Here is an 18,696-nt window from a genome sequence, read left to right on the forward strand (position 1 = left end):
TTAGACAATGAAAAGTATGGATATCCGATAAATTAATGGCAATAATGGAAGGCGTCCACAGAAACCAAAATTTTGTAATAGAAAAAAGCAAAGAATGGCCAATCCAAAAGCAAAAGCTAAAAAACTACAAACGAAATCTCTTTGATTTTTCATGACAGTGCGGTTCCAGCTTGTTTCTCCTGATCATTCCTGAAGCTGCCCACGAACCTAGCGGAGAAGCCCTGCATCAACAAGCCATCTTCCTCTCCGCCTCCTCCATCGAAATTGAGAGCGTAGCTCTCCGCATCATATCCGAACTTGCCCTGGGGATTCCTCTTCCTATCCGATCTCCAGTACCCGCCAACCTTCCTGATGAAGTTCTTCCACTTCGGCCCCGCCACGAGTTCCGTGAACTCCCTCACTTTCTTGAACCGGCTCATCGTCCAGGACTCGCCACCGTCATTGCCACCGTGCTGGCGCTGCATGTAAGGGTGTGCCCCACCGCCGCCCCGCCACCACTTGAGGCAGAAGCAGCTGCACCCGCTCGGCGAGACGTCGTCCCCATAGTAGTCGAAGCCGTCCTCTCCTTCGCGTCCGTGTTCCTGAATTGGTGAAGGGTGTTCTCTAGAAGCCATCGCAGAGAGAGAGAGAGAGAGAGAGACTCTATGGAGGTCCTTTGATGAAGAAAAAGCCAATATATAATAGGAGGATAGGAGGATATGAGGGGAGGATATAACAGAGAAGGAAGCGCGTCAGATCACGAGCGTGTGCGTTTTGATTGGGGAGGGGGGAAGAGAACCAGCCAGGAAACAACCGAAGACCGCGGTTACTTATGCAATTCAAAAACAAGAAAACAGACACAAACATCCAAGTGGATCGATCACGAATGACATCACCTCCCATATTTGTAAGCGCTGTCTAATTTGACCACTATATATAATGGAATCAAAAGTCTAAAACGTGCAACGTTTCATCATCAATTAGCTTATGGAAAGTACGGTTTTTCACGATGACATCTCCTTCATTTCCCCAAGTAAACATAGTTAATTTTCGTGGGAAAAGTTATAGATGAAAAAGAGATTCATATTAAGATCCTAATAACACGTCTAGACTTGCTTTGAACACTCTTAATTTCTTTAAAATAATAGCACCGGAAGTACGACCGGGCCAGTTAAGGCCAAGAGCATGTCACCAGAAAAAAGGGGCAAACCAATAGGTTAAGTTTTAGTCCCGCAAGTTTTCATTTCACCAGCAAAAATCTGCACAAAAGTTCAGATATCACACGAGTCTTGGCTTACATCTCGTTGACTTTTGACTAGTCGTATGACCTGACCTGCAACATACCAACCGAAGAGAGGGCATATTTTCTTGACGTTCAGGGAAACGGCATTGAAAGCTCCAGGCACAAATGGGCTGCTAATAAAGCCGCCAAAGCCAGACAATGGCCGGTCAACTCGACCCGAGTGAAAGCGAACATGGTATGACTGAATGAACCACCCTTGAATGCCAGTAGACCGTTCAGTTATATTGGAATGAGACACAGAACTGACGCAAAAAGCCAATCGAGAATCAAAGAATGGAGCTTGGCCTCACCAAGCATGTATCTTGGAGAAAAATGAATACAATACGAAACCGACAACATTAGCACATAATAATGAGATCTATTTTTCTTATAGCATTCACACAGAAACACATCAGCCATTTTTATGATTCATCATACAAAGATGAGGAAGAGCCATCTATGAACATCAGCTTGTTCGGTATACTCTGTGTTTCACTGACCATATAGAATACCTATGTGTGATTTTGCATCTTTTGAGTGATCTTCGTGGACATGGATCGCAGTTCGTTTGCAATTTCGGTGAAGCTTGGTCTTTCTGATGGCTCCGCTGACCAGCATCTCTCCATCAGGGATCTCCATTCTGGATCACAGGACTCCGGTACTGGCGGTCGCAGCGTATTGCTCACGATACCACCTAAATGAATCAGAGTCTCAGAAATCGACAGTAAATATTCAACCATTTTAGTCAAAAACTTGTACCTATGATGGCCCCATAATGCAAATCGGCGTATGGTTCTTCTCCAGTCAGTAGTTCCCACATCACAATGCCAAATGAGAACACGTCAACCTAACCAGTAGGTTGTCGTTAAACATATTGCAGTTAAAAGTAAATATATACTGATAAAGACAACAATATACATCCAACCAAATGTATACTTGGGATAATTAGGAAAGTGAAAATCAATGGTGAGATGCCAACCTTCTCGGACACGAGACTACTGCTGCCATTCAAAAGCTCGGGTGCCATCCAAGGGAGCGTTCCTCGCACTCCACCTGATATCAGTGTCTGACATTTTACCTTGGACAGGCCCAGATCACCAACCTGAGAGACATGTGAAAAATCAAATCGGGGACCTTTCAGAAGTTATGGGGATAACAAAATTTTATTCTCCCATAAAGAACAGGAAACATTTTTAGATCCGTGGCAAGGAAACAGCAAGTATCAAGATTGACTCGAGGAGTATTCAAGTCAACCAAAAAGAATGAAAAAAATTCCATCACCTATCATCTGTCGGACAACAGATGTCACAAATCTAATCTACTCAAATGATGACCTATTCTCTGGTTAGCAAGACCCAAATGTCAGAACTTCGCTAAGATGCTAGTTGGACTTGGCAAAATGTTAAAGGGGTGCATTATCCTCAAAGTCCAAAGCTTTGCGACTTCCAGATAGATATTTGCCAATAAATCGATCTCGCTTGTTTTTTGGCAATGAGTGGAAACTCTTACATTGAAACAGGCAAATTTACTTTAAACTAATCTTGCTTGGTTTATAGTGTTCTTTCCACGGTTTGAACCAGCAGAACAGGAAATTATCTTGTGTCAGCAAGATCACCTTGTCATTAAGGAATTCTAATCATGTCCCTTCAGAAACTGCCATCTAACACACATACACCACTGTTCTTCTGAGAACTAAGACATCACCCCCAACATATCTACAAACAGCGAAATTGGGATTGTCACATGCTCGATTAAAGAGAGTTATGCCGTCGTTCTTGACATCCTTGCCTTCCACCTAATGCAGACAGCCTTTCTTTTCCACTGAATCACTCAACAGCTCCAGAAGCAAAGTTTGTATGGAATAGTATCAAGGTAAGGATAAAATTTCATAAGTACTTAATAACTAGTCAAAAAGCATGCGTGATGTAACTCACACCTCTGCATTAGAGACATCATGTGAACTTCCATATCACTCAAGCATAGAAAGAAGAGAAGAGACAAGGGAATCAGTGTAATAAAAGTTCAGCATTTTGAACTCTGATCAACCATCCATCCACTGACCTTACAGATTGGTCGATGGGGATCTCGAAGATTGACAAGAAGGTTGTCACTTTTCAAATCAAAATGCACTATGTTCTTCCCATGCAAGTACTCCATACCAAAGGCCACATCCATTGCAATCAGCAGACGCTTACGCTTGTCAAGGTTCCTGACAAGAACTTAGTTTAGTAATTTGTCTTTTACAACAAATCAAATGCAAACTTAACATTTAAAAAAACTAATGAAAAAGTGACCTAATGGTTGCAGATGTCTTGAAACACCCAACTTGCATGCGCACAAGTGCACACAAGCATGCGCACACACATATGCATGCCCACAGACACACGCACACGCACACGCACACGCATGGCCACATAGAGAGAGAGAGAGAGAGAGAGAGAGAGAGAGAGAGAGAGAGAGAGAGTCATACCTTTCGCTTTTCTGCAAAGCGTTTCGCAAAGAACCATTAACCATGTACTCCGTTACTGTTGCCACAGAACCTCCAGGACCATCAAGCACAACACCATAAAAGGCCACCACATTTGGATGATGCAAGTCAGCAAGGTTGATTGCCTCATTCCAGAAATCATATCTCTGTCTCAGCATAGCAACAGTCCCAAGGATTCAGAAAGAATACTATTAAATATCAAAAACAACAAAAAGCAAGAAGATCCATACCATTCGCTCTTGCTCTGAGGGCTTCCCAGCAAAGCACCTATCATTGATTCTTTTGATGGCTACATCAGTACCCCTCCATTTTCCATGATAAACAGTCCCATAGGTGCCAGAACCTAATTCTCGCAACTCTTCAAGATCACTGTTCTTAATTATCTGCAGAATGGAAATCCAAGCAAATCAAGAGCTGAGTCCCAGGAAAATCGAACATGTATCATAGTGAAGCAAATCTCTCACTTGCAAGCGACCAATGCCATCTGATACTGGAAACCCGAAATTCATCCTCTCTGCCACTGTAGAATTAGCATCCTGCATGAAAATGTCAGACGTACATGATCATCAAAATGAATGAACTCGAAGGACAAAGCAACCTCGTGTGTACAAACACTTTATGAACACAAAAGAGCTCAATCACCTCAGTGTCAGCTTCTTGCTGCACATCTTTATCCTGGTATGCTTCATCAGTGGACTCATTTCCTTCATACACTGTTAAATCAGGATTAGAAGGAAGAGCTGACTGAAGAACAGAAGCAGCTACACCCTCAGCAACATTCTGAAGATCTTGCTTGATGAGATCCTCTGCTGAACCTTCAGAAGAGAAATTAAACAACTATAAAAAAATATAAGGGGGGAGAAAACAGAAAACTAACTTTAGAAACATAGAAAATCCTATAAAGAATAACCTTTGGAAGATGGAAAATGCTCCGAATTGACGTAGTTTGTGAGATTATTGAATGGTTGCTGGACTCCATCCTCCAACTGTACTTCTGCATTCAAGTCCCCAACCTTTGCAGAATGGTTATCCAAGAATTGATCCTTAGCTCCAGGGCCTTCTTTTCTTAGTGCAATTTTGGTAGGTTTTGGAGGAGGAAAATGAGTATCATAATTAAAATTCCAGGGATCCTGGTTTAAGAAAAGTGACTTTGAAGGATCCTGGATATCATCAGTTCGACCATTTGAGTTTATAGTTCCAATATTACCAGAAACATTCATCGGCTGGAAAATAGAAGCATCGTTGTTCCATGGAGCACTAGAAGAAATCCCCTCAGTCACAGAGGCCAAGCCAACCCCAGAGAACACAGGGTTGCCATGATAGACACCTTCAGGTTCTGCTTGGACGACTATCCTGGATTGTGAATTTGATCTTGGGATACCAACATTAGGTGGTTGAGACATGTTTTGGAATTCCACCAACCGAATATCACACAAATAAGGAACTTCAGGTGCCGAAAGGGCAGAGGTCTCAGAAATTGTGGCTTGAGTAGTCTGAGGAAATATATAGGAAGTATCGGGGAAAATGTCCCCTTTCAGATTTTGCTGTACCTTTTGCTTCAATATTTCTGCCTTTCTTTGTTCTTCACTTGGCAACCTACCGTGCTCAATGGGCAGCAACTCAGGGGAGCTCATCAGTAGATTTTCCATTCTCTTATCAATGGGCTTTACAGGATCCATGGAAACAGAATAGTCCAGATTATCTACTCTAGATTCAACACCAGGAAATCGAGAATATTCTTTTGAAAATTCATGAACCTGGTGTTCGGATGACTGAGCAGGTTTGCCACCTACTGGACAGGAATCGGCAGTAACTGGCTTGCTAGCCATGGCCTCCAATTTAGGCTGGGCTTGAGCTGGCATAAAATGCTGCTGGACAACTATTTCAGGAGAAGACTCTGGAACAACAACAAAGCCCTGCTTCCTAGAATCAGGATAGTCCACTCTTGGAAAAGCAGCACTCTGGTTTTCATGTCTTGCCTGCAAATCTTCATGAAGCTTTTCCTTATGAGCAGAAACTTTAGGTTGAGTGCCATTTGCTGGATCAATGAGACCATCCCCTGGGGTTCCAGTTATCTTGACCCTGTTCATTGGACGAGATTGTGCATTGTCTTCCAGGCGGAGACTATGGTAAATTGAGCTTGAAACCGGTAAATGAGCAGTAGCACCGTCTCTTTGGTCGTGCACCATGCTATCAGAATGTGCATGAGGCAATGCTTTTTGACACATAACGCATTCATCTAACCTCTGAACATTCTCAGCCTGCTGATGAGTTGTAGATCCATCAGAGAAAACTGCCTGTCCTGGGGTAAAAGCTTGATGCCAACCATAAGCACCACTAACCATCGCAGGAGGAGCCTGGACTTGATATGCGTTGTGATTTTGCTCAACAGGAAGGAGAACCAACCTCTGTCCAGATGTTCCGTCATGCCCCAACTGAGTTTGTTGAGGATGAAGTAATGGCTGAACTAAAGCTGGCCTCAAACCCACTTGCGAAGATGCTGGCATCATTGTCATATGTATAGGAGATATGAACTGATGTGAATTACCACTGGCAGTACTCTCAGAGAACTGTTGTTGGGTATACACAGGCCCAGAGGTTCCCAACAAATGAGGATTTGGAAAACCCATCAGAGGAGGCAGAGGAACATAATCGGTTTGGTTGACATTCTCCTTGCGCTGGTCCACATAACCCTGTGTGTAAGGTGAAGCTGATGGAATTCCTCCGGCTGCTTGCTGCATATCATAAGCCAAAGGTCTATGTGGCATGGATTTTTCTAGCTCAACCTCTGGTTGTAGAGATGATGCTTGGAGAGGGCCAGACTTGACTACTGGAATGCTGACAGTTGCAGAAGAATCATCAGCATAAGTCGTAGGGTTTTGATCAACAAAAAACAATTTTGAAGTATCACTAGAGGAGGCTAAATTCCCTCCAGGAGATAATGTGCTAGTCGATGGTGGCCCACTTAAATCTGCTTGGATAGGAACTGCACTATCAACAGCTTCATTACCACTAAAATCAGAATTTTGCGTGGATGTTGCACTTGTTATACTCTCTTTCCTGGTAATGCCACTGCCCATACCATCCATCATACCATTGACTGCTTCAACATATCTCTGCCCACTACTGTGCAAGTCCCCAAACTGAATCATTCCTGAAGAATCAGACTCAGAAGCAGAGAAAAGAAAAACTCGTATCTTAGCTGAACCATCTGAAGACCTCTGGACCAACTTCTCATACTCTTCCATCATATTATCAAGATCATCAGGGCATGAAACTGAAACTAGAGCATCAAGATCCTCATCAGGGAGCTGGTACTTAACAACAACTGGCTGCCCATAAGTATCCATCATCTTCTGCATTAACTCATTAAAGCTCACATCTCTCCTAACGCTAATGATTCTTGTTTGGCCTCCAACATATCTCAACATACCATCACTTGGTCTAGGTAAGATTTTACCCCCAAAACTACACAAGAACTTAACTTTCTTTCCTGACACTGAATCTTCACCCCCTTCTTCGCTGGGCTGACCAACCCCACTTCCACTACCTCGGTTGCTCGAATGGGACCTCCGGCCAATTCTCGAATCATTACTACCCTGCTCTTCCACATTCCCACTGTCCCTACCAACCAAATTCCCACCAGAACCACTCCGATTCACAATTTGACCTCCAACCTGATCCACTGCATTGCTGACGATCCTATTCCCTACATAAGGGCCTTGACCAAACCCTGGCACTGCCTCATTACCATTCTGATCAACGGCATTTCCTCCTACTGGACTCACTAAACCAGGGTTATACCCGAACCCCAGAGCTGGATTTACACTCATATGTCCATAAGGAACTGGTGCACGAGGATACCATGTGGCGACACCAGGCGCACCGTTCGAGTATGCCAAACCTCCGTATCCGACGTCCGGAACTGCTGCTGGATAGAAGAATGGTATCGACTGCGGGCTACCCACCTCGGGAGCCGTGTTAACGAAGAAACTTTCCCCAGTCCGGGCGGCAGCCGTGGGCTGCGCAGCGCGGGCCTCCTCAGCCGCTGTCCGAGCCACGTTGAGGGGTCTTAGATCCATGGGGACGGAGCTTTGGTCGAATGCCATTCCTCCAACGAATATTCACCGCAACCCGAATCCGGCAATGCGAGGAACAGCGCAAAAGCGAGGTCCTTTTTCCTCTTCCTAACAAACTACTCGCCTCCCCTACGTGAGTCCTTCTATTTACATTCAGATTCTGGGCAGTACCCGCGAAACTGCACCAAACCCAATTGAGGTTGACCCGATTTCATCTCGAAATGAACGATCTTTCAAGAAACCCAGACCAAAGAAAACCAAAACAAGAACCGACAAAAGAGCACGAAACGATCAACTAAGAAATTAGATAAGCACCGCCACGTACCAGAGGGGGAGAGAGGCGAGCTGAGTCGGCGGAGAACAGTGCTCCAGAGATCACCAGAGCAGATGAAGAGCTCGGCTTAGGGCTTGGCTTCCTCTGAATTCTCTCTCTCTCTCTCTCTCTCTCTCTCTCTGTGCGAGAACTTCAGGTGAATCTGCAGCCGTCTTGAATCTCCTCAATCTTCTCTGTTTTTCTTGAACCTCTTTTAGCCCTTTTTTTATTTTTTATTTTTGTTTGGTTTCCTCTTCTTATTCGGAAATGGAGGTGAAATTTGGAAAGATATAATAGTTTTAATCAATCTATTTCATCTATACATTTCTTAGGAACGAAGGACGTGAGAAAGAGAGGGGCCACGTGGAGGGGCGCATGCAAACTGAGTCTTTTTTTTTTCTTTTTATAATCCTATTAGATTGCTCGAAATTTTCACTATTCATCGTCAAATGATTAATATATAAAAGAGATCGATTAAAAAGTTAACTACAAACGAGCATGCTTGTCTCTCACGGCCGGCCTTCTTTAAAATTTGATCGAAGTTCAATTTTGCTTAAAATAGGAAAAAAATGGTTATTTGGGAAAAAAAGAAGAAGAAATCCCATCACCCAAATAAACAAATATAAGAATAAAACGACATTTTCAAAGTGAAAACTTTGGTTGCACAGTACCCTTGTCACGGGGCAAAGTTAAACCTCAGGTTCATCCGAAATTGCATAGAAGCGAGACAACCATTTTGTCCTGGCTTCCTTGACTTATATTATTTCTGGTCATTCTTTAATTGGTAAATTCAAAACCATGCAACATGTAGTTTAATAACTACTTTCTCCTCTAATGAACTTTACGATAAAAAAGAAAAAAACAGAAGCAAGAATTTGGAAAAGTGGATATTTTCTATATGATTTATCTTATCGTCTTGCTTTTGGGTGGTTTGAACTAAAGTGAAATTAGTCCTTGCATAGACTTTTCTGTATTTTGCTTTTTGATTATGGTCCAATGGATAAGGCGGGTCAACAAAAGTGGAGAAAGTGACAAGAGAGAAAGTTGTGGAGCGACCGCCATGGAATTGGGCCTTCGAATGAATAGAAAAATGAAGTTGGTGCCTTTTTTGTCCGAGGTATATACGTATGGAAGACTTAACAGATGCTCTAGAGTCTAAACAAAGGCCATTTCAGCCTAGAATTGGAAAAGGGTCATCAACTAAACAGTTGAAGACCGATATCATCATTATTAAAAAGGTACATGAAATGGTTGGGTAGGATTGAATAAAGCCATTTGTCTTTCACTTTTTGTTCATTGCTTACCCTTTCCATGTGATATCACTCCATTGCATAAAATATCATACAATGGGTCATTTTTTATTCATTTCATAAAAAAACATATAAATGTGTCGTTGAATCTCATTTGATTGAATACAAAAGATTATTCCACAATGGTATGATATTTAAGTGAACATGATAGAATTGAAACTATTGTTATAATAATGACAGAGAAAATAAATTCGATCATGAATCAATCATTATTATTATTTTGTTATTAATCCATGGTACAAATGAGAACCCGGAACTCGAAAGTCCATAAACACCTTGCAAGAAAAGAATTAGATGGCAAGATGCAGTTTGCTCGAATCACTATTTTTTTTTTGTATTTGTACACGATGGCATTTTGTGGAAGATGCCTTCCCTAACCATTTGATGAGCTTGACTAGAATAGAAATTCACATTATATACAGTCTGTTGCCGTGCCTTATATCACCAAATTAATTGAGAAAAATGAAAGAGGGTAGTACCACAAATTTCAAATTCTTAACATGGGACAAGCCATGAATTTTACTACCTCTCAACGTTGCCATTTGGTGAAATTATTAGGAAACTAGAAATGGCAAGATGGATCTTTTTGTTTCTTGTCCTTGCAAAATCATTGCGATAAATTATTCTTTACATGCAAGGCAACAAATCTACCATCAAGTACTTCTTAGGTATGCATATTATATGAAAAAAACTTATATGAATTCGTTATAAGTCGGGCTTTACATGGAAAAATTACAAGATCATAATTATTAATTGAGAATACGGATTTCAAATTCCAACCTCACCTGGCTACCATGCTATGCAGTTAGACATTAATCATCTCTAAAATTATTGATGTTCCGCAACATAGCATGTCCCAAACCCTAGCACCTTTGCATGAATTATATACGTGACACAAGGTTTCTTGACTTCGTGGGGTCTTCTTCCTTTCTTTCACGGGAATCAACTGAACTGACGTGATGTAACGATACACGTTCAAATGGACACATCTATTCAATGCTGTCCTGGTGCTTGTGTGATGCGTCCCTGTATTACAACTTTTCCACCAACTTCATGGAAAGCCACCGTTGCCGAGAATACCGCAAAACAACGTTTGTCCCCACGATTTGTCCGGACACGGTCAACAGCAAATGCCAGATCGCGACTCATCATACCAACTTTGTTTCATTTTGGTTGTCTATTATCTTTCTTCTTTCTTTTTTATATTTCTTCTGTGAATTGTTAATTAAGAGTTCATTTATTTCGCAAAAAATAAGTGATTAAGAATTTTTTTTCGAAAGACCACTTTTGTCTCTTAAAATAATTGGTCGATGAAAGATACTTTTATCACCAACAATAATCTATGTCTAAATATTTTGGTAGACGATGAAAATATTTTTCATCGCTAATTCATTTTTGTATAGGATACAATAGTCTATTTTAAAAAAAAAATCAAATTATTTATTTTCCGTGAAAACAAACAAAGCTAGAAAATATTTTTCAAAAATAATCACTTGTGTCGTGTGAAATAATTAGCCAATGAAAAACGTTGTCATTATTGACAATAAATGTTGTCTAAATAATTTCGTGAATAATGAAGATATTTTTGCTCATTTAATTTTACTAGTGATTAATTTGGAAAATATTTTCCAAATTATTGGTTTCTTTAGAAAGAAATGCACTTTTGAAAAGTTTTGAGACCTGTTTTTGTTTGTATAATCATCCACGACCGTTTTGATTCAATTAAGACAATATGAGTAGGCTCTTTTCTTGCTAGCTGGTTCAAACAATTGATTATGTTTCCTTATGCTTTCTTCGGGTATATTAGGTGTAACATTTTGTTAGTGTTAACGATTTTATTGTCTTGTCACCAGTCTCTTTCATTCACAATGACTCAACAACGTACCTAATTAAATTGAAATGGAAGGAACTAGATGTTCCAACATCATCTTGACTTGTTGACTGTTAGATGATCTCTCATCGATATTCTGGTCCAAGGGACATCATACCTTTACTGTTTGCAATCTTCAATTGCGTGAAGATTAATTATGAACTGTCCCGGATGGATGCTTTTGCATTTCGCAGAGCCCGTGACCTTGTTTTTGTTGATACCCCATTATTTTTGTGGTTGTATCATGTGCAATTGCCTGAATCACGGAACATTCTTTAGGCCAAAACTACTTTTTCTCTCTGGTTGAGCTTTCCACCGGAAAAAAATATAATAAACCAATCGGATTTGAACCTTTCAAATGGGGATTCCTTGCGTGGAGTGTCCGTACCTTTACCTTTCATCAGTGCAAGCGAATTCCGTCCCTATTGTTATAAAATTGCTCTGCTTCTGCATTGAGTCCCGATGCATACGATGCATTCTCCCTAATAGCTGATGCTAATGTGTAATGTCTCGAGTAGAATATCGGATGGTAAGCAGATACTAGGCTTCCTTTGCTGTATTGATGCGATCAAACTAAAGTCTAATCGATGGAATCTAGTGTTTGAAAATCATGTTAGGACCTAATGATTCTTGCCATCTCATTCGTTCAAATGTCCAGCAAATTTGTCCTGAATCTTACCAGTGGTCTTAGTAGATTCACGAATATTGCCACAACATAGCATCAAATGCTGCGTCCTTTAAAGAAACTCGATATCTCTTGTTGATCCATTCAAGATGGTCTAAATGGGCAAGGCAACTCGAGTTTTCTCCATTCCTTTCACTGTAATAATATATTCACAGCAGAATATAAGGAAAGAGTAAAGAAAAACATCTTAGAGAATGATCTTGGAAAAATCGAGACTATAATGGGAATCAACACATCCGATTACCTTTAAAAAACAATTTGAGAGACGCAGGAATCGATCCAACAAATGACAGAATCGGTTTAATCAAACAAGCTTGGTTGGGTCACAAAATGTACCACTAATGTGGCAAGACAATACTGGCTAGAATCTGCTAACGTGGCAAAGACATAAATCGACCCATGGTAGCTGGTACCGACGTGTCGGATGACTTGATCTCCAATTCAATGTGGCAGATGATGTGTTAATTGACAGGGCAATGATTAGACGTCACTGGACCGTTGGTATGACATGTTAAAAACATCAGCAAGCACTCGTGCAAGGAAGGTTGTTAGCATGTGGGGGGCACATGAAGTGAACGAGAGCAATTTGATCCCCTAGCTTAGTGGCGCATGGAGGTGCGTGCAACAGTAGAATAAGCAAGGATTTCAGGATCTGGGTTGTCTAAAGATAAGGAGTGAGATGGTGGCATTGGTTTTTCAAAAGAAGCAACGGAGAGTGTGGTAAAAGAGCGAACACCAGCGTGACTAAGGATACCACCACCACCGTGGAGAGAGATCTTGGGCGCTTCCTCAAACAAAAATAACTTTGATACATGTTAAATAGTCTGATTCCAAAATTTAAAGCTAATAGGTAAATGGAGACTAGAAGTGTCAACGAGTTGGGTATCCCCTGATGACCGAATCATCCCAAACCAAATTAGAAAAGCCAACATCAAAGAGAGAAATAAACAATTAGAAGGGGTGCTGAATCTGATGAGCTTGATGGCTTCAAGCCCCATTGAAGTAACAAAAAATTGGAGGCCTTGCGAATTAGGTTTTAAAAGGTAGAAAAAAATATCAGGCTTTACTAAAATAACAGTTCTTAGGATACTGTGAGAATAATAATTTATTGTGAGCTATAAATCCCGGAAGAAATGGGTCATGCAACAATTTATAATTACTTGTGATTTGACTTTTCGTGATCTATAATAAATTATTATTCTCACAGTACATTAAAGATTGTCACGCAATCATTTCTATAAAAAATCAGGCCATGAACTTGACGAAGTTGGAAATGGCCTGAAACTAAACAATGTTGATGACATATCTCACTCAAACACTAGCCATCTCTTGGAAATATAATGACAAAAGCTGCAATGGCACACCCAATCCAATCAATTGCGAGAAGGAATGGCTGTGAGCGTCGAACCTGGGGTTGAAGGAGAAGAGGAGGAGGGTTTCTTCTTCTTCTTCCCCATAACCATGACCCACCTAGTTATTGTCCTCGTTTTGTCTTATCCGCTTCATCAAAGCATGCGGAAGAGGCATGGCCACCGCTTGAGCTCAAGTACGAGCATGATTAATGAAGAAACGTGGCGGACTGGGATGATGTCGGCAGGGGCAAAGAAGAAGTTGATGAAATCGCCGTCATGGACAAAGATCAGAAATCTTCACGACGACTTATGCATTTGGATTATGCGTATTGCAATGGAGGAATCGTTCTCCTCCTTTCGCTCACTCCATCTCTGCGCTAATAGAGCCACAAGAGCAACCAATGGACTTGATTACACTCGAACTGAAACGAACTTTTAGAAATCTGTCCAGTTTACTTAGTACTACAGCCCAATGGGGTCGGGTTCCGGTCATGTTTGGTTCAGTTTGGCCGATTCAATTTGAACCACTAATAAAGATCACGCGTATATAAAAACACGTAAACCTGTAAACAAAAGATGTAAGATATTTTAATACTCCATCCACATGCGAGTCAGATTATGATCGGAATATGTACTTTCAAGCAGAGGGGCTGCATTGAATACATTGAGGCAAAATTTGACTCAAATGCCAAGATAAATTGAGGCAAAATTTACAATGTGCGGAATGGAAACATACCCTTTGTTGCTTCTTATTTATTTGATATTTTCACACGCATTCCTATTTGCTTTTTATGTTCGGGCCGGAAAATGAAGCAGAAGAAAAAAGATGACACGATTTTATGGACGGACAATGACAGGAGACCGAACGCATTAACCACGTCTTCAAAGCACACGACGCCCTTTCTCACATGTAATCGCATGCGTCGTTCTTTCCGGCGTCGCCGGCAACCTGGAGATGAAGTTCCTCGACGGCAGCTCGTCGTCTACTTTACCCTCGTCGACGACGCCGCCTTCATCGAAATTCATGGAGTAACTCAGCGCGTCGTAACGGAGATCCACGGACGAGTGCCGCCTCTTGTGCCTCCCGACACGCGACCTGGGGTGATTCTTGGCCTTGTCCTTGAATTCAGGCATCTCCTGGGCATTCAGCGGTCTCGGCGACAAAAGGGACAACCTCCCAAGCAGAGGAGACGGGGCGTCGCGGTAGGAGGGCAAAGGATCGTCGCCGTCCTCTCTGGGGCAATGGCGCATGTGGAAGCAACACGGGAGCTGGCGGAGGGAGGACTTGAACATCTGCCGGAGAGAGGTGGGGCTGTCTAAGTCCATGGCGGTGGCCGCGATGGGGCGGTACGGAGGCATGGCCCGGGGGGGTGGCGGGTCTCTAAAATTATATGGAGGAGACGAGGGGAAGGGAGGCGGGGGTATAAAGGCAGGTTGGAGACAGAAATAGCATACTGACGTGGTAACGAAAGAAATCTCGATTCTCTTTTTCTGTAAAGGAGTGGTTTTACTTCTTTGAAGGCGGAATTTTGGGGAAGTTGGGATAATTCTTGAAGTTCCTGTCTAGATCTTGATGTCACAACCAATTTTATTCCTGTGAAAGCTGGAAGGAATTTACGGAAAATACATTAATCTCTTCTAGAACTTCTTTTGGCTATTTTGTTTATCGGACATCAATACATACATACCTATAAACACATGTATTACATTGATGTTCTTAAATTCGGGCGCATAAAAAATCTAGACATCTGAATAATAATTGATGGGATCATGAAGAACAACACATACACATTATACCTTCTCAATAAGCTCTTATATTAATAATTTATCCCATTTGTTGTAGCACCCGTGTTGCACAAACATTGGCCAAATAATCGAGAGTGATTCATGTCATGTAGCGATTTACACATCATATGGAAATATCTAAATCATCCGTTCGATCATCCCCTATTTGAGGACAAGCAAGCCCTAGATTTTGATCTAGGGCTCAATCAAGCTCCCTTGAGTTGAGCCTCAAGCTTTGACCCATCGCTGTCGGCGCTCATCCTCATCGATGGCGAGAGGGGATGGGCTAGAATTGTGCCTAGAGATGGAGGATGAGAGCTTAGCAAGAGGAGGAAGCAAAGCGAGCAGATAGAGATGGGAACGGGGGAGGGAGGGAGGGAGGGAGAGAGAGGGGCCACTGCAACTTTGACTAGGAGTAAGCATGATTTCAAGATAGAACCTGAAACTTGAAATCGGATTGATGGAAACTTATTTGGTTCTAGATTCCAAGATATATATAGGTAGGTTTCAGGTTCTAAATATGTGAAACGTGGAACGTGAAACTCGGAACTCAGAACCTGAACTAAGTTTTTGTGTTTTTCTTGATCAATGTCTCGACAAGATCTTGTGGTACTCCATGGCATCCGATGATGATGCATAATATGGAACCACCAATATGAGCTTCCGTTTTATGATCAAGATTTTTACATTGTTAATATTTCATAATTTTTGTATGTGTTTAAATGTAATTGTGGTTAGTATATTGTAGCAATAAGTGTTGGTCACTAAAGATAATAATTTACTGCAATCTTTCAATTAATAATATAGGTGAATTCTGGTAGAATTCCAGATTCCAAAAAATAAGAAAATTGTTTTACCGGATAGGTTTCAGGATGGAATCTAGACGGAACCTATACGGAACCTATAACCTATGTAGAACCTAGAACAACTAACCTCTAGGCTTTAATGGTCAATGAAGGGGTTTTGCATGATCGATTATGTAAACAGCTAGGGTGGGTGGCTTAAAGCAGCATCACGCGTGACAGTGGTGATTGGGGTCTTGTGGCTTAGTATCGTTTTGGTTGGGGGGCCCAGAGTTTGACGGGGTGCTTGCTAGATACATCATTACATTGCAACAATCAAATAGTCCATGAAGTGGTAACAATATTGTTAGAATTGTACGTTCAAACATAACGGAATAGAGTGTAAAAGTGAAAAAGAGAAATCAAAATACAATGTTTATCTTAATTCACCTTTAAACTAAGACTATATCTAGTAGAAGATTCAATAATAATTAGCATCTCACACATTTCCGTTACAACCATTTATTACAAGATAAAATATATGCTCAAATTGTTAAAGTCTTTTGATGGCTTGGGGGCGTTGCCCATTTGACCCTTGCTAGGCCAGCCCTCGGATCCCTGCCCACTCACCAAAGAGAGGGATTCTTTTGCTTTATGGTCGATGGAGAATATGAATCACATCCTAACAAATAGTGCAAGAATAGTACTCCCACATCCCTAAAATTAGGATGGATTAGATGCTTCCACGGAGGGCAAAACAGCATAAAACATTTGTTAGGTGTTTCTTACATCAAAAACGAAGAGGATTTTTAAGTGGTGCAACATAGGTTGAATTGCAATTCATGCGGTTGGGAAACATATGGCTGCACGTCTTAGTCTATATTAGTATAATGCTCAAATTGCCACCGCAGAAAAACCGTGAGGTAGAGTGTGGTGTTGCATATTGCGTATGCATAAGAAAATCCGTAATTGATGTATCTTCTACCATCATGAAAGAGCTACCTATCTTTCATTTCGTGAAATACAAGATATTTTAAAGATCAGAAGATTTAATAAAAATATCGTGTACTCCGCAACCCAAACATTCTATCCAAGAGCCCAAAACTACATTGTCAAAGGAAGACAGAAACAAAAGAAAGCCCAAAGCCACGAGCTATTTCAAATATCCAAGCCCAATCAATTATATTCTTCACTAAGAAAATTTTGGAAAATCGACCAAATGTCTGATTCCCACGAGAAAGGGTCTTCTACAGAGATTACATCAGGCAGCAATGAAACATATAACATATTAATAAGATATGAGATTTCCCAAAATACTAGCATTACATTGATTGAAAAATGCTTATTATGCCTTGTGTGTCCTTTGATTAGTTAATCGTATGATGACATGTCAATTATGCAATCAATACATAAAATAATTTTGGGAAAATGTTACAAATGATCCATGAACTTTCATCTAGCTTTTGATTTGCTCAATTTTGGGTCCTGAACTTTCATCTAATGTTCAATTTCATCCCCGAGCTTTTGATTTGCTCAATTTGGTCCATGAACTTTCATCTAATGTTCAATTTCATCCATGAGCTTTCAATTTGCTCAATTTGGACCCTAAACTAATAACAAATGTTCCATCTAGTCCTTCCGTTTGTTCAAACTGTTAAGTGATGACATGGAGCATTAATTGATGACGTGAAACTAAGTTGGATTATTAGAATTATGAGTCAATATATATCTTAAAAAATGAAAATAAACTAGGGGTCAGTTAGAGATGAGAGCACTGATCACAAAAGCAGAGAGAATAAGTGATTCCGTATCTCTTTTTTGGATGGTGGCCACAATTTGACCTATTTTAAAGGTAATTTCCATGTGGATATTCCACATGTCCTTTTTAATTTTATATTTAAGAGACTAAAAGTCATGTAAGCCAATTTCGTTAACTTTAACTAACGGAATGACGAAATTGGTCAATTTTCAAATAGTTAGGTACTAGATGGAACATTTGTTAATAGTTCATGGACCAAATTGAGCAAATCGAAAGTTCAGGGATGAAATTAAATTTTAGATGAAAGTTCATGGACCAAATTGAGCAAATCGAAAGTTCATGGATGAAATTAAATTTTAGATGAAAGTTCAGGGATGAAATTGAATATTAGATGAAAGTTCAGGGACTATTTGTAATATTTTCCCAATAATTTTTCTTGTTCAGACATTACTTTTATGTTCTTGAAAATCTTTCGATTGTCGCCAAGAAATCTCTTGATTTCTTTCTCATTTCTTTGTGGTTAGCAAAGGAATTCACTTCCCCATCATCCCATATTGTACAGGACTATTGACCCATACAACATTACTCAAGGGTCCCTATCATGTGAAACAAGGACGCGCTAGTGATTGGTCCCTGGATGCAAATTCGACACAGAGCAAGTAACTTCTCATGAATCATAGAATATATCTCTCGACCCAAGTAATACCTAACTTTACTCTAAGGTGAATCTCTAATGTTTTCTTTGAGTCTCGTTCTTGCGAATCTAATCCCTGGACGGGCTGCTTAACGCCTTGGCTATTAAGTTTTCTCTCCTCTTTCGTAAGGTTCGATCCATTGCTGGTAGAGATGAACAAAGCCTTTAAAATGCTTATCAAATAGAGGTGAAAACTGGGGCAAAGCATGCCGCATAAATCAAGTGAATGAGTATGCACGTAGCAGGTTTTGACTTTCTCTGAGCAGCCCATTGAAATTTCGAGGTAGGATGGTCAGCAGCAGGAAAGAAGCTTCTTTC

General features: G+C 40.8%; 4 protein-coding genes across 6 annotated transcripts in view; 1 reads left to right on the forward strand and 3 right to left on the reverse strand.

Annotated features, from left to right (window-relative positions):
• LOC104436150 overlaps positions 1 to 18,696 on the reverse strand; it is a 23,942-nt gene continuing 5,246 nt past the window's right edge. Inside the window, exon 2 of the mRNA XM_039308605.1 lies at positions 1 to 640. Coding sequence (XP_039164539.1) covers positions 150 to 614 — 465 coding nt within the window. The 5' untranslated portion in view covers positions 615 to 640 and the 3' untranslated portion in view covers positions 1 to 149. The remainder of the gene's footprint in view (positions 641 to 18,696) is intronic.
• On the reverse strand, positions 1,484 to 8,373 carry LOC104436151. Of its 3 annotated transcripts, none has more exons than XM_039308600.1 (10): positions 8,154 to 8,373; positions 4,660 to 8,007; positions 4,392 to 4,555; positions 4,214 to 4,285; positions 3,980 to 4,132; positions 3,732 to 3,895; positions 3,323 to 3,470; positions 2,241 to 2,363; positions 2,021 to 2,108; positions 1,484 to 1,955 (listed from the first exon to the last, which is right to left on the reverse strand). In XM_039308600.1, exons 2-10 carry the CDS (start codon positions 7,856 to 7,858, stop codon positions 1,774 to 1,776), a joined length of 4,293 nt encoding a protein of 1,430 aa, XP_039164534.1. In that variant the 5' UTR covers positions 7,859 to 8,007; positions 8,154 to 8,373; the 3' UTR covers positions 1,484 to 1,773. The 3 variants fall into 3 exon arrangements, with proteins under 3 accessions (XP_039164534.1, XP_039164533.1, XP_010047189.2); XM_039308599.1 differs by having other exon boundaries at positions 4,392 to 4,564; positions 4,660 to 7,883; positions 8,154 to 8,371; XM_010048887.3 differs by having other exon boundaries at positions 4,392 to 4,564; positions 8,154 to 8,371.
• LOC104436152 lies at positions 14,241 to 14,717 on the reverse strand. Its single transcript, XM_010048888.3, has one exon. The coding sequence runs from the start codon at positions 14,715 to 14,717 to the stop codon at positions 14,241 to 14,243; it is 477 nt and encodes a 158-aa protein (XP_010047190.2).
• Positions 18,599 to 18,696, forward strand: part of LOC104436155 — a 10,948-nt gene continuing 10,850 nt past the window's right edge. Inside the window, exon 1 of the mRNA XM_039308602.1 lies at positions 18,599 to 18,661. The gene's annotated coding sequence lies outside the window, so the exon portion shown is untranslated. The remainder of the gene's footprint in view (positions 18,662 to 18,696) is intronic.

This window comes from Eucalyptus grandis, chromosome 3, assembly GCF_016545825.1.
Source record: "Eucalyptus grandis isolate ANBG69807.140 chromosome 3, ASM1654582v1, whole genome shotgun sequence".
In the NCBI taxonomy this organism is placed as follows: Eukaryota; Viridiplantae; Streptophyta; class Magnoliopsida; order Myrtales; family Myrtaceae; genus Eucalyptus; species Eucalyptus grandis.